The sequence below is a fragment of the Conger conger genome, chromosome 5 (genome assembly GCF_963514075.1).
Source record: "Conger conger chromosome 5, fConCon1.1, whole genome shotgun sequence".
Taxonomy (NCBI): Eukaryota; Metazoa; Chordata; class Actinopteri; order Anguilliformes; family Congridae; genus Conger; species Conger conger.
The window spans coordinates 56,047,038-56,070,330 of record NC_083764.1 but is presented as its reverse complement, the minus strand read 5'-3'; the positions used below and the strand labels follow the sequence as shown (position 1 = coordinate 56,070,330).

At 47.4% G+C, this 23,293-nt stretch overlaps 1 protein-coding gene across 3 annotated transcripts in view; it reads right to left on the bottom strand.

Annotated features, from left to right (window-relative positions):
* The window catches only part of eif2b3 (eukaryotic translation initiation factor 2B, subunit 3 gamma), a 47,555-nt gene that overhangs the window by 12,000 nt on the left and 12,262 nt on the right, over positions 1-23,293 (bottom strand). For 2 of the 3 annotated variants that reach the window (XM_061243164.1, XM_061243165.1), the window contains exons 4-9: positions 22,426-22,585; positions 20,833-20,944; positions 7,952-8,041; positions 4,885-5,015; positions 2,778-2,968; positions 686-748 (exon numbers count right to left, since the gene is read on the bottom strand). In XM_061243164.1, coding sequence (XP_061099148.1) covers positions 686-748; positions 2,778-2,968; positions 4,885-5,015; positions 7,952-8,041; positions 20,833-20,944; positions 22,426-22,585 — 747 coding nt within the window. The remainder of the gene's footprint in view (positions 1-685; positions 749-2,777; positions 2,969-4,884; positions 5,016-7,951; positions 8,042-20,832; positions 20,945-22,425; positions 22,586-23,293) is intronic. The other variant, XM_061243166.1, reaches the window with a different exon arrangement.

Here is a 23,293-nt window from a genome sequence, read left to right as displayed (position 1 = left end):
CCAACTAAATAATATACAGCTAAATCTGTATGTCACATACATTTTCACAAAATAGATTGCACTCGAACCCACAACCCTCTGGGCCAGTGTTTGCTATGGCAACAATAATGCCACCGTGTGACCTCACCACAGAACACCAAACCTAGTGGATTTTGAAGGTCCCTTAACCCTTTCAGTCCCAAGCGTAACTACCGTAAAATCCAAAGATTGCCATATAGCACTCTCAACCTTATATTTTCAACATTTTCGCAACCAAAGCGAAAACCCCTTGGGATTTTGGTGGAGGCACGTGATATTGGGCTGGGCACTGAAAGGGTTACAGGCCTCTGATTCTGGGGCCTGGTTGGTGAATGTCTGGTGCGAATCAAAGGAGGAAACACAAGGGAAAAACCTGCTGGATCGCTGCAATCCAGAAACCCTTCAAACGCATTGGCGACGACTACTACACAGCCCCGACAGGCCTTCAAACAGATCGCAGTAATCTGGGCTCCTGATTGCCGTGGTAACAGGCACGGTCGGTAACCAGAGCTAACGAGAGAGCAGACGGGAGAGAAGCAGAGCCAATGGGCGGAGCAGAGCAGGAAGGGGAGGGGCCTGGCCCCGCCCCTGGAGAGTAAAGACAGAAGCCCGGCACCAATCGGGACCCAGGACGCACCACCCCCCCCCGCGCCCCCCCCCGTCTCACCAGACTGCGTTCGGAGATGGCTGCAGATGGGTGGACCGCGGGCTCCTCGGTCAGCTTGGGGGCCTGGGACAGACGGCAAAGACCGGCGGTCAGCGTCAGCGGTGGCGCGGTCAGCAGGGACACTCGTTGGCTTACTTTACGCCAAAACCGGACCGCCCAAAAGCCTTTCCCACGATGCACCATTTCCGAGGCCATTTTTGAAGCCGAACATCATGGGGAACCGCATATTCACGCAGTTATCGCTGTAGCACTGCTTCTCGGGGGAATCAGCGTTCTGCAGTCAGAGCTTACTCTGCTATACCCTTCCACCAGGATTTCTCTGATAGGGCTGGGGGCTGCTGGCTCCCAGGTGACACGGTAAACCCCCACCCAGGCTGGCAGACCCACTCCCATAAACTCTCACTCCCATATCTGACCTGCTCCCTCATGCTCTCGTCTTTAACACAAGAAAGGCCAGAACAAACCCGATCAGGCTTTTAGACTTTCAAATTAAAATTACTCCAACGCTGCAAAAGCAATACTCTGCTTCTTTCACAACTTTCCTAAAAATATTTGGGCTTGAAATAGTTTTATTTGGATTTCAAACACAAAATTTGACTCCGTAAATACAGCCACAACCCCCTCCCCCCCCGCCAGACAATAGGCAGCAGGCACTGCTACCGAGGTGTTTCTATCTACCAGCACGATATTCAGCACTGAATGACCAATACATTGATACAAATTGCTCAATCAAGCGCAATGAAGTCCAATGTACCAATGACCGATTCTACTAATGCAATACGATGCGATCCTCTTGTACAAGCATTATAGTGTGCATTAACCAAATTCCTACAAGGCACAGTTTCCCAAATCCAATAATCTAGCATGGTGGGAAAGGCATTCGGATTCACCACTGAGTATGCATACCAGTAGTGTTTCAGATTTTTTATATCACATAACATAACATAATAAAATGTAATACAACATAGCATAACATAATGCGTATGGCTATATAGGACAGCAAGGCACACAATGTGTTGTCTACGCCTATATATGATACATACATTTTTAAAGGCATCGGTATGGTATCCCTAAAAGAGTGGTCCTCACTCCTCGTCCTGGAGAGCCGCAGGGTTCTGGTTTTTTGTTTTCACCTCAATATCAGCACCCAGTTCAGACCAAAGAAACCAGGTGAGGTGAGCTAACCGTTTAATCAACTGTTTTAACTGATCAAGTCATTGCTGAGTAACGACAAAAGCCAGCACACCCTGCGGCTCTCCAAGACTAGGAATGAGGACCACTGCCAAAAGACCTAAGGCAATCCTTACAATACAATTACAATATCTTACTATGTTTTGCTCCATCGTGCAACTGCACTTGTTGAAGCACAATGTTCGTTTATATCTCGCCTTACGCACTGGGGCCTCAAATCCAGACTCTCCCAGCTGAGTTTAGCTCAGGATCGTTTCCATTGAGTTAATTCAGGAAGTTAACTGAAATTCAATTTGAAATTTAACTGAAATTCAAATGGCGAATTGGGAATAAAGCCCACAAGGTTCGACGGGGATATTGTAATTAACACATCCTGGACTGAGTGAATTGAAATGTAATTGCATTACATCACACTGGAACTGAACCTGAACTCCACCCCCAGGCACTGGCAGCCCTCCTTCCTGCCCCCCCCCCTCCAATCAGGAAGCTGCATTTTGTGAAGTGCAGCACTTAACCCTCTGAAGAGTAGGTTCTCTGGAATGTTCTTTCAAAATTCTAAGTCAGTGTTCTAGAAGTCCATCGCTTTTACATCAGCATTAGGATGTTCAGCTAAGAACATTCTAATAAAATAAAGTGTGGTCTTAAAGTATTTGGACAACCTTTGCTTTTTGGTTCAGCACATTGGATTTGAATAGGAGGTTAAAGTAGATGACTGCCAGCTATAATGTCCAGGCAATTACATCCATACCATGTAGGAACTGCAGCCATTTATATACAGTGTCACTGTCCAAATACTTATGGACTGCACTGTATGGGTGATCTTATCCCTGAAAGGGCTAAGCACCGCTTTTCTCAAGACTTAAGACTTAAGACTTTGATTCCCACAGCCCGCGGGCCTCACCTGTCGGTTGGCCTCGATGTATGCGGCCAGCGTGTTGACGCGGTAGCAGAGGCCCTCCTCCATGATGTGGACGTAGCAGCGCAGCTTCCCGCCGTGGTAGGCCTCGCACATGTCGCCGTGGTGATCGTTCCAGCAGGACCTCTCCCGCGCCAGCTGCAGCTGCTCCTCGTCTTTGGAGGAGATCTGGATCTCTGGGCGGGGAACGGTGGGGCGTGAGGGCAGATTCGCCGATGGGCTTGACCCTCACCATCTCCTATGACCCATTAATGGTCCCATACTGTACACCTTTTCCAGAGTTTCATTTTAGGCTGTGACTCGCATAAGAGTACGTTTTAAGTACCGAAGACAATCTCTCACACGTCCATTCTGCAGCGTCCCTAAGCTTTACCAAGAACAGGCTGTTTTAGGAGAACTTCACAAAGTCCAAATGACTCGTTTTAAATGTTTTTAATTTTCTTTTACGGATTGAATTATGGAGTGGATTTATTTGGGGACTGTGTGTTTCAGTACTTTCACACTGTTTTTATAGCACCTTTAACTCCTTTAAAATTCATAAGGGAAATTACCAATTTTCCACAACATGGGACCTTTAAGGCTGTCTCCTGGGGTTCATTTCAATCGCTTGTTTTTCCCACCTCCTTATTCTTCTCCTCGCTCCTCACCAACCCATCAGGGAGGCAGCACCTCTCCCCGTCCCTCCCTACCTCCCTGTGAACCTTAATTGTTGTCTTTCTGTGATTAACTTTTTTGTGTATCAGTATTTTTAGTTTGGCTAGGTAAGCAGTGTTTCGCTAGTTAAGGCAAGGGGTTTGGTCATACTTTTGTCTGTTTAAAAAAAAAAAAAAATCCAAAAAAAAAAAATCCAAAAAAAAAAAAAAAGGCCCTGGTCCTTATCTTTGTTGTGCAGGTAGCAGTTGAAATTGTACTTCCCTCTAGGGTCTTTCAGCGCACTTATCCCTGGTTATGGGTATGCACTTTGTTGTATGTCGCTCTGGATAAGAGCGTCTGCCAAATGCCATTCATGTAATGTACTGTAATGTAATGTAATGTACTGTACTGTACTGTAATGTACTGTACTGTAATGTAATGGAGGCAAGAAAGGGAGGTGAAGATGGGAAACAAGAAAACGTGAATTAGGCAAAGAGAAGGCCCTCGCTCCTTCAAACGGCAGTATGAAGACATGTCAGTTACAGAAGTATCTGATGCGTGGAAGGTGGTGAGAGGTGGATCATTTATGTTGTGCAATCCGAAAAGATACTTCCGCAAAGGATGCACTGGTGTGCACTCGTGAAATGTTCAGGAGCCTTCGAGCTCCTGGCTTCCAGCTCCTTGAAGGAACACTTAACGGATTGGAATTTCCTTAAAGATGGCGGACCACGATCAATTTCAGGATCAGACCAGGAACAAGGAGAAAAGAGGTGAGGAATAAGCTACTGGAGTGAGCCCCTGGACTCGCCTGGTTCTTAACATTGACTTCCCTATATTCTTTAAAGCAGGGATCATCCAATCTGTCACTCAAATCCAAATCCAGCCCTGGTTTTCTTTTCTTCGGGGTAATTATCTGAATTAGTGCTACTGATGGGTCAGACTGTCTTCTCACCTAGGTAAAGGGAGGGTGGAAAACTGTGATTGATGATCGCTGCTATGAAGTGTCTTTGAAAAAGCGATGTACAAATAAAACCACAAAATGACTTGCAATTACAAGCATTAGCTAGTGAATCTATAATTGTGAAGAAAAAATAATACGTGAACATATTTGAAAGTCGAAGTTAAAGACAAATATTTGTTGAGTTCAGGCGAAGGTGAAGTTGCTGACAGAGCCCTGCCCAATCAATCTAATTAAAGTGTTCGGATAAAGCGATGAATCCACCTGCCGCCTTGTACCAAATCCAGTGATGGCTACCCACAAGGCTAACCAAAGGGCTACTTACATCCGTGCCCCACTGTAAATACACAGATTTCTCATCAGGGAAACCAACAAACAAATCTGTTATTCTAAAAAAACCCAAACAGAATGATTTACTGTGCTGGTGGCTGACCCCCAGGTCTAGCACTTGGGGGGGCCGGCCCAGCCAGTGAGGTTGTCATGGTTACGGGAGAAGCTTACCCGCGCTTGTGTTCGTGTCCTTTTTCTGGTTCTGATCCAAATCCTCCTTGTTCTTTTGTGACCCGACAGATTTGGAGAACTGTTTGCGCACCAAATAAGGAACCAATTCACCACGAATAGAAGAGATGGACCTGGGAGGGAAAATGAGCTGATAATTAAGAACAGTTTGGCAACTGAAAATTGTGTGGGGTTTTTGTCCCTGTCTTGAGAAGAAACGTATTAACAACCTGAATAACCCTTTAATTTTCAAAATGGCAAGAACGTGCAGAAGACACTGTTACTGATTTTACCGATACAAAAACCAAAGGGTGCAGCGTGGCAGAAAGAAAGGGGGAAAAAAGGACTGGGACTCAAACGTACTTTACATTCAGGTCACGTGACGGTTTCTAGGCACTATAAATCTACGAGTGCTGCCCCAGCCCATTACATCACTGCTGCTTTCAGCCACACAGAGAGGCATCGGCAGGGCCGGCGGAGCGGTGCAGCTCCAGGGGCCAGGGCGGGGTGCGACGGGGGTCCGTCGGCCGTCGACGCCCGGCGCCCACACGCAGTTTCCGCGTTCCATCAGAGGGGAGCGGGCTGAGAAGCGAGTTTCCCTTGGTGGCGTACGGGAGTTCATGGGTCCCGAACAGGTTAAAAAGGGATCAGGGCCGAAATCATGTTTTCCAAACCTCCATGTAAGCCCGTGGGGGCAATTTCATTTTCTCTCCCCTACACTTTCAATCTCTCTGTCCCTCTCTATCTCTCCCCTCTCTCCCTCGCTTTTTTATTTTCTTTTAAAGGGGAGATTAGAATTTCCATCTGAATGCAGAGAAAGAAACAACAGTTACTCTGTCCATTTTTCTTCTTGAACGCTCCGCGGCAGAACACCCCGGAGAGGGGGAGAGGGGGAGAGAGAGAGAGAGAGAGAGAGAGAGGCAGGGGGAGAGAGAGAGAGGGGGAAAGAGATGCAGGGGGAGAGAGAGAGAGAGGCGGGGGAGAGAGAGGGAGAGAGAGAAAGAGGGAAAGAGATGCAGGGGGAAAGAGAGAGAGGGTGAGTGAGTGAGAGAGGGTGAGAGAGAGAGAGAGAGGAGAAAGAGAGAATGTGAAAGAAAAGGAGTAAAAAAAAGTCAACCCACTTTGAAGAGAAGAAGGGGAGGGGGGAAGCGGGTCTTTCTGAGCCTTGGCGTCTGGGGGGCAGATTAGGCAAAATGATATTTATATCAGGAGAACTCTGAATTAAAATGTCAAAGCGCTGAGAAGCTGTGGGAACAAGCAGGCGCGGTGCGTATTTATGTAAACCCGGCGAAAATTCCTCTTTGGAGGAACAGCGGCTGAATGGGTATTAATGCAGCTCCCAGGAAATGCCACCTGCGCTTATTTTCAACACCACTTAAAGGACCTGTTCACATTTCCCACAATGTGAGTTTAACAAGCACAAAGGGAGTGTGTGTGTGTGTGTGTGTGTGTGTGTGTGTATGGAGGGGGGGTGGGGTGGGGTGCCGGAGGTGGGGTTTGGGGTGGGGGGGTGGGGGTGGGGGTGTGGTGAGGCAATTACTAGCCTCTGTTTCATATTGAAAGCCACTGCCCTGGACTCGTTAAGAATGCACGGTCCGGCAGATGTGAGCAGGTCTGAAATGAACGTTCGCCGTCGATAACGAGGTGGACTCTTTGTCCAATAGGACATTCATTTTTCAGAATATGTCTATCACAATTAAGAACACACAATACAAGGTTTCAGCATTATTAATTTAAAACAAATGGCTGTTGGTAATGTATGAACTGCACCATCATTCTCACCCTGAATGTTTAATCATGAAAATGTATAACCTCTGCCAACGTAAAACCAAACTTAATTCCCCACGCCACCTGTAACATTGATGACATGGTTCACAGAATGACAAGTGAATGTTTTATCGGTTTCTCTTCAAGATTAAATGTACGCTCATGCGAAATGCACTAAACTGGGACAGTTACAAGCACAACTGGCAAAAGCCACTTAATGAAATTACTTCATTTAAGAAAATGAATAACTAAGTAAATAAACAAATGAAGCAGGCACACTGCATTCATGTTGTGAATTGAAGTGTGGGGTGAAAATACACTGCTACGCGTGTAGCCTGTACATGTTCACGGTCAAGCCTGTGTGTAAAAACAAAAAGCAAACACAATGCGGGTTAGTGTCCCCAGCAGACAGGAAGTGAGATTTACGCACAGCTGTGAGCGAGGGCCCTCCCAGCCCCACTCAGAGGGGGGCTTGGCAGCCCATAAACTGCTCAGGTAGCACACTGTAAAACAGCTTTACACCTTGCTGCCTGAGGCCCTCCAGCATGGCCATTCTCACACTGACAGGCCTTATGGTCTGCAACACAATCAGGCCTGGAGAGAGAGAGAGTGTGTGTGTGTGTGTGTGTGTGTGAGAGTGTGTGTGTGTGTGTGTGTGTGAGAGAGTGTGTGTGTGTGTGTGAGAGTGTGTGTGAGAGTGTGTGTGTGTGTGAGAGTGTGTGTGTGTGTGAGAGTGTGTGTGAGAGTGTGTGTGTGTGAGAGAGTGTGTGTGTGTGTGTGAGAGAGTGTGTGTGTGTGTGTGTGAGAGAGTGTGTGCGTGTGTGTGTGTGTGTGTGTGTGTGAGAGAGTGTGTGTGTGTGTGTGTGTGTGTGTGAGAGTGTGAGTGCGTGTGTGTGAGAGTGTGAGTGTGTGTGTGTGTGTGTGTGTGTGAGAGAGAGAGTGTGTGTGTGAGAGAGTGTGTGTGTGTGTGAGAGAGAGTGTGTGTGTGTGAGAGAGAGAGAGTGTGTGTGTGTGCGTGAGAGTGTGTGTGTGCATGCGAGTGTGTCTGTGAGCATGTTTGTGTCCATGTGCGGTTAGTGTCCCACATGACCATAATACTTTGGAAAAAAGACAGCTTCTCTCATGGTCGCAGAGAAAGGGTTTTTTTTGGGGGGGGTCATGTGTGAAACCTACAGTATTCAGATGCGTGTGAGAAACATGCAGAAATATGGGTGTAAGTACAGCACGGGTCCCACTTACATAAAACAACAAAATCTCAGAAAGAAGAGCGACTGAAGAAAGACAAAACGATAAAAAGCCTCACTTGTTCTCTGCGAGGAAGTGGACGACGGACTTCTTCAGGCAGTACAGGTGGGCGTCCAGCAGGCCGGTTCTGATCCGCATCCTGGGGTGTCTGCGTGGGGGGGGAGACAGAACGGAAAGCGTCAGACGGATGGGTCAGGACACACAGGAGGACGTGCTGTTACGACACCATACACGGCCAATGCCCAACAAAGCTCATCCACAGCAGAACGTCAGGCTCACAGCCAACCGACATTAGCAAAAACCAAACACTCCCTTTTCTATCTTTCACATTCTCGCGTGTAGCCCGACGCTTTCTAATTACACGGCAGAGTTTATCGTTACATTATTCCCAGTCTTTCATTTTCCTCGTTTAGGCCTCGTTAATTGATCCCTTTAAAGCACTTTATGAGAACATCCCTCAGGAAAAAAAACTAAAACCTGAGGCCGTGGCATAAAAGCGCTGGGATGTCCTGGTATCTGTCTATTGTCCGCCATCGGCCTTTCAGAGACCCCGCCAGTCTGCGCGGCTGGCTGCCATGGTAACCACAGCTGGCCTACCGCTCCTGACTGGTCAGACACCAACACCGCTGAACCCCCCAATTGGTTTACAGCCTGTGATTGACGTGACAATGTTCCGGGACCCCTTTCTGTACCCCCCTCGCAGAACCTGGAACAGCTGCCCAGAGGTCAGGGCGATTAATCTGTCCGGTGAGCCTCTGTCCGCTGATGTGCTGGAAACAACCTAAAGCAGCAGAGCCAAAATGGTGGCATCTGATACAGATCTGGGTCAAACACGTAATTATTTTGGATTCAAATACTTTTCTGTGCTCAATTGATCTTGCCCGGTGCAATTGAGCCGACCAAGAGGACCAGAAGGCAGGGTTTGCAAATTTTTAGAGTAGTTCATAGGTTCCAATACACCAGACAAGTGTCTACGCTCAGTTAAGGATAGAAAAATAACTGAATCCAAAACAATGACTTACTTCACCCAGGTCTGATCCGGTACAGCAATCTGGCCCGGGGGCTCCATACAGTGAACTCTATGGTATTTTCCAGTGGAACATTCTATGGTGGAGCTCCTTGCGCTGCGAGTTTACGGTCTGCTCCGCGGTCAGAAAGGGCAGCGGAACGCCAGACGTGACGGAGTGTGAAAGGAGAAGATAAAGCCTGACGGCAGCAGGCGGAAAGGGGAAAAGCGGGCGGACGGGCAGGGGAGACATCCACGCGGTACACATGTGCTGGGGAACCTTACGTTAGCGGCCACGGTCACGGTCACGGTCACACCTGCTCCGCGGGATCAAACGCTTCGGCGGATCAGAGCCGCGAGCTCTCTCCGCGCGCGCGTCCACATTCCAGAACACTCCGGCACATCACAGCGGCTAGCGGCTAACGCTAGCTTCAGACTGGCCTGAGAACACGGACCAATGAACACAGTGTGAGATTCAAAGGCCCAGGTTGGGAGCTCTTTTAATACCAATCCCAGGAGTATCTCTTAGCACAGAGAAATCAAACAAGGAAGCTCAGCTGGGACTGACCCCATTTCACACTACAGCAGGAATCCATTCAAATAAATGGGACGCCATCAAAATATAATTAAAAAAATTGTATTTATTGTTTTTAATTGAATTGTTAAACTTTCCATTTGTAATAATAGATGGACTTCAGCCTCCTTTGGAAATGGAATTTGAGTTATGGCTTTGGTCCACTTTTCATACATTTCATACAAACAAATGTATCAAATGTATCAACCACACTGGCATTCTCCTCTGACCTTGTAAATCCCAGCTCACAATGTCAAAACCCATTAGCCTTAAAAGGTCCAAATCACACATTTAAGCAACTATAACTAAAATAACTCCCACTTTGATTATCCAGGCTGCCACTACAATGGAACTGAGCCTGGCTAAACAAAGTTCACCTACCGGCTGAAATAAAAGCTATATTTTAAAACATCCCTGAAATGTGACACATTAAAATTATTAACATCCTTAGGCAGGGGGAAGGTTTAAAATAGAAGCAAGGTGTAGTAGGACATAATCTTGGCTAGGGTCCTATAGGCAAGCCTCTAGTGAGACATTACCACTCATATCAAGCTGAAAACATTTGGGGGAAATGTTCACCAAAAGACAAACTAATCAACATTTAAACTTTCAGTACTGTGACAGAAAAAACGTGTACAAGGAGAATGGGAATACAATAAAAACAGCCATTTCCTAGCTTTCATCCCCACTGAAGTGGAAAAAGCAGATTTCCTCGTGAATTTAGTGCTTGAAGGGCTGGTATGTATGTGATATTGAAGAGCAGCCTCACCTAGTGAGGTCAGGCAGTGCATGGGGGCAGTATGTGTGCGTGTGTGTGTGTGTGTGTGTGTGTGTGTGTGTGCGCATGTGCTCATGTGTTGGTGTATGTATGTGTCTGCATGTCAGGGTCTGTGTATGTCAGTGTGTGTGCGTGTGTGTGTGTGTGTCCGTGTAAGATGAACAGCCATCCCAATTATCACTTCATAACACGGGGCAGAGAAGCATGCAATCCTACTGAAGGACAGATTTTGGACCCCGCAGGTCTCTGTCTCCACCACATTAAGAGACCCGCCCCGCCGTCTCCCCCTACCCCAGTGACCTCTCCCCGGCCGGCTGTCACCTGTCGGGTGGGCCGGAGCGGTAGGTGTGCGGGACGTCCCCCAGCCACACACAGAATCGGGGGTGGGGTGGGGTGACAGCGGGGTTTCCGGTGCCCCCCCCGCCCCGCCCCGCCCCACAGCACATCCTCCACTGATGAGCACCACATGGCCCACATGTGCTGTCAGTGCACGGCCAGGCGTGGCGAATGCCCGCGACCTCCGACCTCTCCCTTCCTGCCTCTTCCTGCCACGGCCGCAGATTCGCCGTGCTCCCATCCCCGCTCCGGGCTTTATCACGCCGCTCGTCTCCACTGACCTCTCGCCCGGCGTATTTTGGAGAATGTGTCAACGGGTACCCGACTAACACAAATGAAATGTCCTCACAACATTGCTGTTATGTCATGGCAATGTTTTAACATTCACAACACGTTCCACTATCATTGTGAGGACATTTTGTCTTAGCAGGGCCGGTACAGGTATGAGAAATGCAAGAGGGCTCTGAAAGCCCTGAATCGCTTTGGAAAAGGTTTCAATTTCGGAGTAAAGTAATATATAAGCCACTTACACCTGGGCCTCGGTCCTTTAGGACTGCATCTGCATTTTTGCAGTCAGATTCCACTAAACTTACCTGGACACAAATATTTTCATGTTTCTCCATAGCGATACATGTGTTTGTGGTTCAACAAGGGGAGGGAGGAACACGGTCCACTGCTGCTTTACAGACCAGGGTTTGAGGTGAACCGTGAACAGAATCCGTGTGTTTGTGCGTGCGAGCACGAAAGTGCACCCTCCTCCCGTTTTTTCCGAGGTGACGTTTACCAAGCGGGACCGCAGCGTCCTGGGGGCCGGTGACCGAACGCCCCCCCCCCTCTCTCCGGGTTTTTGGGTGAAGAATGCGATTTGAAACATTGAAAACAAGACAGGCCTGTTTGTCCGCAGACACCTCAAAACCAGATGGAGGGGTTTATAAATCACCCGGCGAAGGAAAAGAGAGAGGGGTGGAAAGAGAAAAAAGAAGTAGAAGAAGAAGAAGGGGGCGGGAGAGAAAGGAACGTAAACAAACGAAGGAGTAAATTATGACAACTCAGAGCTGGCTCGGGACTCCGCTCACCGACTCGGCGGATCCCAGACCCGTGCAAGCGTGAAATCCTGCCCCCCGTGGCCATAACCGTGGCTCCCTTCCTGGGGGGGAGGGGGGGCTATGTACTCAGCGTCTCCCGGCAAACCGCCAGCCAACCGCCAGCCAACCTGACCGTTATTTGTAGGGCTGTAGGTGATTCTGTTTGTATTCTCAGTCTGCTTTTAATCAGACACTCACCATCGCTCTTGTTCCTGGAAAACAGCCCCCCCCCCAAACCCTCCCGCCTCCCCCTGGCCACACATAGCACTGGCCTGCTCTTCCTCAAAGCTCAACGGATGGGTTGTCGCGTAACCCCCCCCCATCATAACGTACTGTGTGATAAATAGCGTTAAACGTGGATTTACGAGCTCGCACCTAATCTCACTTCACCGTTGGGCATCTGCAATTTGGCGGGGGGGGATCAAGGTGTATTTACTATGGGTGGAGGAACAGGGTGGGGGTAGGGGCCGGGGGGGGACGAACAGCTGGCCCCCCGGACCTGGAGTGACAGGTGCTCTTTATGGAAGGGGGTCCCACAATAAACACACGCAGCAGCCCCTTCCGCATCAAGACTACTTGAAAGAGGCTTGAGCTTTTTATTTAAGTGTGCTGGGACCCCCGGCTTCAACAGCAACCCCCCCCCCCCCTTACCCCCAATACCCCCACTCAACACAGCCCCCAAATCAAACCATGGATTTCAATTCATCGCACGGCCGGGGAAGGCATAACATGCGAAACCCTGAAGGTGGGGGACTGTTAAGCCAGCGCAGAAACAGCATATTAACGTTTCTCCAGCGCTGATCCGGGGCAAACCGGCACCCATTGTTCACGAGGCTCCTTATTTAATTGGGCCCGACTGAGCCGCTAGCTGCGTAGCTTGTCTGGGTTTCACACAAAGCGGCGGGGTCGAAGAAACGCCTTTACCTGTACGGCTCGGTTAGTGCAAATCCCCCCAAAAACCGCCACATCTCTCTCACAAAGGGACAAACGGCAGGTACCCTGTCAAGGGCCGTCAAACTTAAATCGCCGTTCAATTAAGAGCTCAATCAAACCGGCTAATTAAATGCTCAAAGGAAGGGGAAAGCAGCGAATGCGGGGGCCAAGAGACTGGGAGCTGCCGTTATTTACAGCTGTAAAACCGCCTTCAGACCGAGGACAACCGGGCAACAGAGGCCTTTTTACGCTCAGATTTACAGTTTCTTTTTAAAATACAGAGAAAAAAAAAACAGCGTGAGTAATCTATAAACCCTCCCAACAATTGTAGCGCACTACAGAGCATTTTAATGAATGATTCACCGGATTCCCTGCTGATCGTTTCGACTGGATTTCCACAGAAGTCTCACGGCGTTACACCACAAGCGGGGCAGTAAAACATAAACAAAAAAAACAAAACAAAAAAAAACATCAAACCACTCCGGGACGGGTGAGTCACAAGTTTAACGGCGGACTACCGAATGACTGAACGTACACCCGCTAAGAAAGTCTAATTCCACATCGCAGCGGCGTGAGGTAATTCACTTTTCCGCGCCGCTCGAAAGGGACGTTTCTGACACGGAGCGAGTCTGTGTCAACATTAGCCCCGGTCAAACACGCGCGGGCGGGCGGGTGGGCATTCGGTCGGACGGCCGCCTCTCGCCCCGCCGCTAGAAAGAAGCCCCGTCTTTGTTCTCCTCCTCGTCTCAGCCCCGGAGGGTAAATATTTGGGCCCGGAAAATAAAAAAGAAAAACACAAAACAAAACAGTGGAGTCCGGGTCGGGAACGCGTTGGGTGGTTCGGACAGCAGGGTAACAGCTGTGCGGCGAGCTTTCCCTCAGAAATCTCACAAACATCTTTTCTTTCTTTTTTTTTTTCCTTCCAAAAAAGACTGAGTGCTAGGAAAGTTTAACATGACTGTTTTTTTTTCTGTGAAAAGCAAACGCATTTTATCATTTGGCTTTTAACGTCGTGACGCAAACAGGACTCCTGCCTTGTTTCGTTTTTTTTCCCCCTCCCCCCTCACAATCAGCATAACATTTTCTGGTCATTACTCCTTAGAGACAAAATACAAATGTTGAACATGTAAACACTTAAATAATAAATCACAGAAATAATAAATAATCATAATAATAAATAACAATAACTGCTACTTCAGAGCTCGCTCCGTCGGGCCACTTCCAGTTTCTGGAGCGGCAGTGCTGGAACGGGCAGCTGGACCGTGCGGGCTGCTTGAAATTGAAGTTTGCGCTCTGATTTCACCCTGGGCGTGGGGGGCTGTATATCAGGGGGCAGGAGAGGGGAATTAAAGAATAGGGCCGTAAATCACGGCGCAAAGTACAGCGGGACTGTACGCGAGAGCAGGGCTGCGGTGGGAGCCTTCAAGCTGTAAAATCAATTAAAGGGTCAACTAATATCACATGTGCGCCATGTCTTCAGGCCAGGGGGCTCCGCTTGCAGGGATGTGGCGAGGACCAAGCCCCTGGGGAGGGGGGGGGGGGGGTTTGGGAGGAGGCGCGGGCGGCCTGCGTGCAGATGTGCTCCCGTGCTGGAGGTTCACCCTGTTTCAGGCCTACTCGCCCGGATTGAGTTGACAGTGCAGTAGGCCAAGTAACGCTGGACCAGATAAGTGTTTCAGAGTCGATGAGTCACCAGACACCAGCGGATACAACAGACACCTTCATTCGAATTCTGCGAATGTGCGAGTAACGTGAAACTAGAGGCTGAGTTCAAGCAGACGAGTCACAAAGTCATAACGGACACTAGCCATCATAATTCTAAATCTAAATGCTTAATGTTTTAGCGATGCTTCAGAAAAACGTTGCTCCAACCTTCTAAGAAATAGGTAGTACAACAGATTAGTCCACTCTCAATTAAAGCGAGCAAGAGTACCAATGACATGTCAAGGACCTGTGCTAACACTACCATGGCAGCAGACAATCCTCAGAATATATTGTTACAAACTTGGCAGTCAAGCTAGCGAACATCTTCTGTTCCGTATTTGCATCAAAACTACGACTCAAAAACATGTTATAGCAAGAATATTTAGGTCAGACATCTTGGGTTGCAACCTGAACATCTCCAGACGAACAACAACAAGGCCCTTCCAGCGAAAAACAATGAGAAATTCGACCCTGATGTTGTGTCTGAGACAGACACAACAGTGTGCCCAGGTTCACGCCACAGGAAGAAGTTTTTTTTTTTTTTCCGAGATTGATGACTCTAGGCCAACGAGCAGCCTCCTTATTTTGGCACAACGAGCAGCCTCCTTATTTTGACACTCGGCTTACTAAACAGCCTTTGGGTGACTGGGCTGGAGAAGTATTTAAGCCACCTGATCCCCCAGAGCAGGCACAGGAGGATGGTAATGATATATGGGTGCCACACTCCAGAGCTCTGTTCAAACAAGAGCGGGGCCGACCAGACGAGGGAGGACTAGCAGAGGAATCTTGGCCAGGCCTGGAGTCCTGTAAACAGACGGTCAGACGGTGGCCCTCGGCCTACCAGGCTCTCCCCGACATCGCCCGGATATCGAGACTAACCCCGCTAGCCGCCCCCTCGAGACAACGGCACCTCTATCCACAGCACCCCGTCCATAAGTCAACCCCCTCCCCCCCCCCACACCCCACACTACCACCCCAAAGTCTGTATAAACACGAGGTCAGACGAGTAAACATTTAGACACAGAGGAGACAAACAGCGGAATGAGGATAAACAGTTCGAAAGGCCCGCTGACGCCCCTCGTTCCCGTGTTCAAACATCCTACGGATTGTAAAAGCGAGGGAAGAGGCAGGGGAGAGAAAACAGACTGGAAACAGAGCCTCGCCTGAAGATGTCTGCCGAGATAAATGACAATAAAGTTTTAAGACCAGTCGCATGGAGGAATGTCCAACAGCTTAAAGCTCCTTTCAGAACAGGTTTTTTTTTTTTAAGCAGATGCACTGTGCTCAATTCGAATGCGTATTATCGGCTGGGTTTCTTACTTTTCACATTGGCTAGTAAAACGACTATGTATATGGTCTTTGTGTTTGGGGAAAAAGGATGCTACATACATTTATATTGGATGAATCTGCATCAAAATGAGACTGGTCCGAGACGCTAGCCGAAATGTGACTGGTGTGCCTATGTCTATAGAGTCAATACGCTGTAAATACACCTTTGGCACCAACTACAGCTCTGGGTATTCCTGGGTATGTCTGTACACGGTTTGCACATATGGGTTTGGAAGCCCATTCCTCATGACAGACTCCCAGTCCCCCAGTCTCTATTGCCACAGCCATGCTTAATGGTAGGGACGGTTTTACCTGGGTCAGCTGTGTTTGGTTTTCACCACCGAGAGCCAAAAGGGCTCCATTTTATGTTTCCTCAGAAATAGCTTCCGCTTCCTCACAAGAGCTGCATCGATCGCGGCCCTCAGGGCACTTTCTCTAATGACCTCTGTAACTCTGAAAGTGTTGTCGTTGGAATCTTGGTCACTTCTCCGATGACTTCCCTCCGTGCTCAAGTCCTCAGTTTGGTAGGATGGCCTGATCTCGACAATTTGACCTTTGAACTCACCAAAATGTGAAAAATTCAGGAGGGGTGAATGCTTTCTGTAGGCACTGCGTATACATGCCATGCCAATGTTTGTGTGTGTGTGTGTGTGTGTGTGTGTGGTGCAGTTCCATGCGTGCATGTGTATCTGTGTGTGGTGCGATTGTGTGTATGTGTGTGTGTGAGTGTAATGGAATGTGTGTGGTGCCATTGCGTGTGTGTGTGTGCGTGTGCGTGCAACAGGGTCTGTGGAGCCAAGGCGTGCATCTGCGTGTCTGTGTGTGTTCCGTGTGTGTGTGGGTGGGTGGCGCGGTTGCCTGCGTGTGCAATGGAGTGTGTCTGTGTGTGTATGTGTGGCTCTGTTGCTTGTGTGTGTGTGGCTCCGTTGCATGTGAGCTTGTGTGTGTGTGTGTGTGTGTGTGTAAAACATAGAGTGTATCTGGTACGGCTGCGTGTGTGTGTGTAAAACAGAGTGTGTGTGACGCGGCTGTGTGTGTGTGTAAAGCAGAGCGTGTGTGTGGTGCGGTTGCGTGTGTGTGTGTGGCGCGGTTGCGTGCGTGCGCTGGCCCTGCCCGGTAGAGCAGCATGCTCACAGCTGCTGTGGCCCTTCTCTCTCTCTCTCTCTCTCTCTCTCTCTCCCTCTCTCTCACTCTTTAAGGGCAGATTTACAGTGGCTCCAGATCCCTGAAGTATTTACGAGCTCTCAGTGCACCCGCTCCCAGGGTCCGGGCCCCTGGCCGGCCGGGGTGCTGACAGCTTGAGCAGCCTCTTCCGGGCGTGGCAGCGGCCCGTCTGCGCAGGGGGCTGCGGAGAGATGCAGCGCCGGGCCCTGTGAACCTGCAGCGGCGCCGGGTCTGCTGGGTAACGCGGTCCATATTTCAGTGACCAATCAAAGTGACACCTGCCTGCAAATTAGCCAGCTGGGAACGTAAGCCATCAGCACCAACGTTGCACAGGATGACTTTGCATCTGTACGAGTGCGATTGCAGAGGTTTGGGTCTCTTTACAAGTGGAAATAAAGGCACTGAGAATAGCCCGTTAATGTGAATCAAAGGCGCTAAATTGACACACAAAACGGTCTGTGTTCAACAGTAGCAAATATATTTCAAAGGCCATATATTTTTGTTTGTCCTAAGCAACAGCTGGAAAAATTAGTAGCATAAACTTGCAGGCATTTGTATGCAACTTTCCTTCAGTTAAATGTTCCAGTGGCTTAAATCCACATTTCATGACTCATTTAACTGGCTATTTACTTTTCTATATGCAACAGATGCAAAAACATCGAAATTGCAAATACATCGAAATTACTTGAGTGAGAAACATGTGTGATTTTTTTCCCCCACTTTTTCTTCCAAAGTAAAAGGTACAAAAACAGCATTTGGAAAATTCATGAGTTTTGTTAGCATAATAGGCGAGAATTAGGACACATTTCCCACCCAAGCTGAGGACACTAAAAAGCCCCAGTTGTTCAGAGGCTGGTTTTATGACTGAACAAAGAAAACTAAAGATATTTCTAATTAAAAAGAGTTATTGCCTGTGACTATTATCCTATACAGAATTACACAGCTAATTCTTATTAAACTCCAAAGGCTAGATTCTTAGCCCTAGCAAAGCAATATTTCAAAACCAATTTCATTAGTCAAGATAGTGGTTTCCATGTGTTCCATCTGTAGTACTACAGTGCTACGGAAGCAGCTCATATTGATCAATATAAACACTTTTACTTACTTCATTTAGTAAAGCACCCAGGATAAGCCCGTAATAAAGAATGGATGTTAGCAGTCTTTAAATCTAACTCCTGAACCTAAAACATCCAGGCTTTAGAAAAGTGCACAGCAGCCAGGTGCCTAAGCCGCAAAGCTAAGATCCTGTGGGGCCTGCACGAAGCCCAATCAGGAGCAAAGCCCTCTGAATCCACGGCAACTGGCATGTCATGTGACAGGGCCTGATGGCGGACACTGGTGTACATTCATGAGCGAAGCCACGCTAAAGTCAAATCCACAGAGACCGTTCCGTCCTCTCAGGACGGGGCCAGACCTGATGAACCGAACACTCTCCCTTGACTGCTTGCTTCACTGTATTCTGGATATACAAGTGACGCGAGGCGCAAATAGTGCCCGTTACAACGTCTTGAAGTCAAACTGCATAATCTTCCTTCAAATAACCCAATGCTAAGTATATTTTCAGGAGGAAAAGTCCATTTGATTGAGTAGCAACTGTTAGACAATAAATCATATTACTCTCTGTGTAATGAAGAGAAAAATCAGTTTCCAGTCAGGTGGAGAAAGATCAGCAGAGAAGGCCAAAAGTACTATTCATTACGCTCACAATGGTGCTCGGCTCCCAGGACTATTAAAATAATCTTACATCACACACTGCTCACCAGGCATTTCTTCTGACCTGTCAAGTAAGTTCAGGTACAGAAAACAAACATTAGCATACTAACCAGGCATACACATTTAATGACCAAAATAACATATTTAAAAAGTGATAGCGAATAATAAGGTCTTTTGTGAGTTTACCGACAGGTAGGTACCAGGGCAGGTTGAAAGCTTTCAAGGTGAAGAAACAAACTGCCTTAAACACAGATGAACTCAACGTCCTAGAAGGAGAAAAGCAATGGGTTTCTCAACTGCTGTGCTTTGATTACAGCTGCGCAGGAAGACATACGCGAGGCGTTAAGGAGACATCTGCCCGACATTATATTCGTTGAGGACTGCTGAAGCGATTCTGACAAACTTGTCAAGCTCCGTAATTTTCCGCCCATGGCAGTCCCACTTCCAGCTGGGATCACATTCACATCAATGACAAACTAGTACATCAGGCATCAAAATGGCCGCCATCTGTAAATACAGCCCTGAACCGGCCACTGACTGTCTTTACGTAGCCAAACGTTCCTGTTAATTCTGTTATGTTATTATATTCTCGTAGAGGATAAACTATGGTGATCCTATGACTACCACTTAATTAACTAACCGTTAATTAACCCTCAGTGCCATGGAAAGCTGTGTATAAGCAGGTTTTTATTCTAGCCTCTGATCTTGATGATATAATTAGCTCAAATAAGTGCTGAATCAATGCTGTAGATTTGCACATAATGTATATGAACTGAAATGTGCAACATGCATATGGCTGGATGAGTTATTGGAATCAATTAAGGCAGCATTAATTGGCTGAAATGAAAAACTGCATACACATGGCCCTGCGTGGCAATGGGTATGTGACCACTGCTTTAAGGTGTGAGATCACAAATATGAGATTAGAATGTTCAGTACTGAACATTCCAATGCTGATACAACAATCAATACTGGTAAGAGAAAGCAATCGAGTTCAAGAACACTGACTCCATTGCTCTAGAACTAGAACTCACCTACTCTTCAAAGAGTTAAATCCACACCCCTCACTTCACTGTGACCACTTTCTCCAGCCTCGTTTCCAAGGTGGAGGTCAAGGCATTCCACTCCCCCCCCCCCCTCCCGATGCTCGACTGTGCTAGCAAGAGGCAATGAATTCACTGTATTTGACTTTTCATCCATTACAGTTTGCCGGCACTGGGGGGGGGGGTTAAATTCCATATTTTTGGACCATACAAATGTGTGTGGAAAAACACGGTTGGAATAACAGATGAACCTGCCGAATTTCCCTGACTCATTTCGGCACCTTCGGCCAATAAACACTTCCAGTGTCATTTGAAAATTCCTTGGTTGTCAATTTTTTAATTTTATTTTTCTGACAGACAGAAAGGCCTATTCTGTGGCTGCTAGCATGACCATGTAATAATAAAACGACATCGCAGCATTCAGAATAAATCAGATGCAGCAAAGGCCGTCAAGCTTGTGTTTTACTCGCAAAAACTTTGAGTAAATACCGTAGTGATGCGTCATTACACTTCTCTCAGGCTACTTTCAATGGGGCATGGAGGTTCAAGAGTCACACCATGTTCCTTTTGAATATAAACCGTGTGGCTCATGCATACCTCTGCTATGCATAACTGTCCATAGCAGTCCAGGCAAAAGGCCACAATAGCGCTTTTTATACAAGCTACCATCTGGCTTACTGCAGAAAAATACATAGCTTTTGAAATGTAAACATATTGCTAGGAGCCTCTGTTAAATTCTCCAAGAAGTCTGGGTATACCTTCATTTTGGCTTTATACATGAAGTGTTATCTTGAACCGAGGTCAGCCGTGGACACAAATTGTATGGCAGTGGTGACGCAGGCCAAGGTATGTAGCTACACAAATAAGTAATTCCAAGAAACTAGCCTATTCATTATGGAATTTTTAGCTAATTAAACGTTTCCAGATACTTGTTTTCCCCAATAACATATGGACTACCACCACACAATTGGCAGGGAAGGCCTTGTTTTCATTCGTATGTGAAAGCGGTTTAGTATGGAGGAGAATGTTGTTCTTTCCAGCCGACCTTTCCTCCAGCACGGTGGCACGGAGACACATCGACCTTTGTTCATCTCCCATCCTGCCTTGCACGCCTGAGAGCGATGTCACGGCAACGGGGACAGGGGGCGGGCGACTCCCGACGTGCTCACTGGGGGTTCAATCGAGGGCGATGGCGGCGAGGAATTGATGGAAACGGACGAGGGTCCCGGTCTTTATTAGTAGCGACCGCGAGCCGTTCGCGCTCAGACACTCACTTGCGCATGATGGACTTCCTGATGACGAGGTCTTCATCCAGGTCCGCCTCATTGGCCATGAACAGGAGCCTCTTTCCTGAGCTGTCCACCCCCACAAAGTCCCTCTGTTCCCCTGGGGAGAGATATGGGAAGGCCTGCTCATCAATGGTCCCAAACTGCTTCCTGTCGTCTACCATTCTTACAACAGACCCTAGCCATAACGTTCTCACAACGTTGCTGCCATGTCGTGGTAATGTTGTAACTCTGACAAAACGTTCCAGTAACATTGTGAGAACATGTTGCGGGTGTAATTACCTCACACATTACCATAATGTGTCATGTTCTTGATGATTCCATAGCTAACTGATGGCTAATTTGACCGTACCTGCTAACACAAAACGTTCTGATAACATTGGCAAAGCATTCCAGTAACATTGTGAGAACATTGTGTGTTAGCTGGGAGTACAGACATCTAGCGCTACTGCACATTAGTACATTACTGAATATGAAATGCCCATTACAGACTAACATCATCCTTCAAAACTGACACAACCCATAGTTTCTAAAGCAAACATACTGAGCAGCACCAGTCCACTCCAGTGCCTCAGAAACACACCACTATGATTTTGGTTTATTCAAAACTCCTGATTGCTATAGTTTGCCATTATTTCTAAAAATTACCTTGTGTTCAAGGCTGTTTCCCCCCCCAGTCTTAAGGGCAGATTTCCACTAAACTTTCAGAACTATTGCTGAGTGAAAGTAAAAATTTGAAAAATAAAAAATAAAATTTCAAATCGAATCAAATTTAGTTTGTTTTTTTTAAATAAAACAAATCAAGATAGCAGAAGAAAAGATGAAATGGCGTAGACAGTTCCCCCTGCTTTCATATTTTCAGCTGTAGTCAGACAGGGAGGAAGCGGAGAGGATAACAGCCCAGATGGTGTCGTGGTGGGAGATGGAACCCCACCCATGGCTGGGGGACTCGTACATGGCCCAGAATCAGCAGCCTTACAGAACACCACACACCCCGCCAAAAACACAATCTATTTTTAATCCTCAGATCAGTGCATTGTTTCATACATACTACTAACAGTTAAGGAACAGCAAGAGCCAGTTTCACAGACAGATAGACAGCCAGCCTAGTCAAAGACTAAATTCAATTTTGAATGGAGATTCTCCACACAAAACTAAATTTAGACCAGGACTATGTTTAATCTAGGCCCGTAAAACTGGCCATAAAATGACTAACTGTAGTAGCTGATTTCTGGGCGACGAAAAGGCCAGGGGAGGCAGAACTCGACCTCCCTCACGGACTACACCACAACATGCCGCCAGAAAAACGACCTATTTTTCAGATCAACGTGCGGTTTAATACATAGTACTTACCGTTAAAGAACAGCAAGGCCTGTTCTAAATAAATAAAAACCTAACAAAACATAACCTAACATGATGATGAGAACAGGCCATTCAGCACAGCAATACTCACCTTTTCCTACCAATAAAGTATACCTACTCTTTACTTTCCCAAAAAGCTAAATAGTATCTAGCACTATGCATGCAGTAATTGGTTCCTGATTTTCGGACGGTGACAGCTCAGCGGTGGCGGGACCCTACCTCCCTTCTTCTTGCCCTTCTGCCCCGGGACGGTCTCGGTGAACTCGTGGGATCTGCTCATCAGCATGGAGAGCGCGGCGTCGTGGGCGCGGAACAGGTCCACCACCTCGTGCAGGGCCGAGTCCGTGATGAGGTCACAGCTCACCACCAGGACATCCGTCTGCATGGGGGCGATAGAGAGCCGCAGCCTTACGCATGGTCCCCTCATATAGCGGCGTTTCCGGACCCAAAGCGCACTTTACAAACTTACAGTCTCACCGCTCTCAAAAGTGAGAGATGTTGATGTTACGTGTCCATGGCATGCCTTAATGGCCTTTAGGGGGTTTAACCCCCTATGGTGTGTCTTATGTTCTAACCATGTTTTCTAGGTAGTGTTTACCGCATAAAATAGGTCCAATAATACAAAGAGATTTCTGAAAAAGAAATTGGAGGAGGGGGGTGGGTGATACGTTGCGTACCACAATAGAAAATGATCAAAAAAGTAGTTTTCCTTAGGATGGATCAGTTTCTCTTCTAATGAAATGCATGTATCCATATATTCATACACTTAGAATTCATGCACAAACCAGAAATAAGTTAATCATTGCCATCTATCCCTCAATATTGTCCTTACAAGCATTAAAATTCAGCACTGCTGTCATATAGAAGAGCTAATTCAGCACTTTCCAAAAGCCCTTTCCAGTGAGCGTGGATGTCCATTTTACTGACATTTATTTTGGCTTTTCTGGTGGGATTTTTAAAAATCATTATTATTCATTATAACCTTTATATTTAAAAATATATTTTTCACACAGTGTCTCTGCCCTAGCCTGACGGCACACCAGAGTGCTGGTTTGGAAATGCTTCCTGAAAGCATTCAGCTCATCCC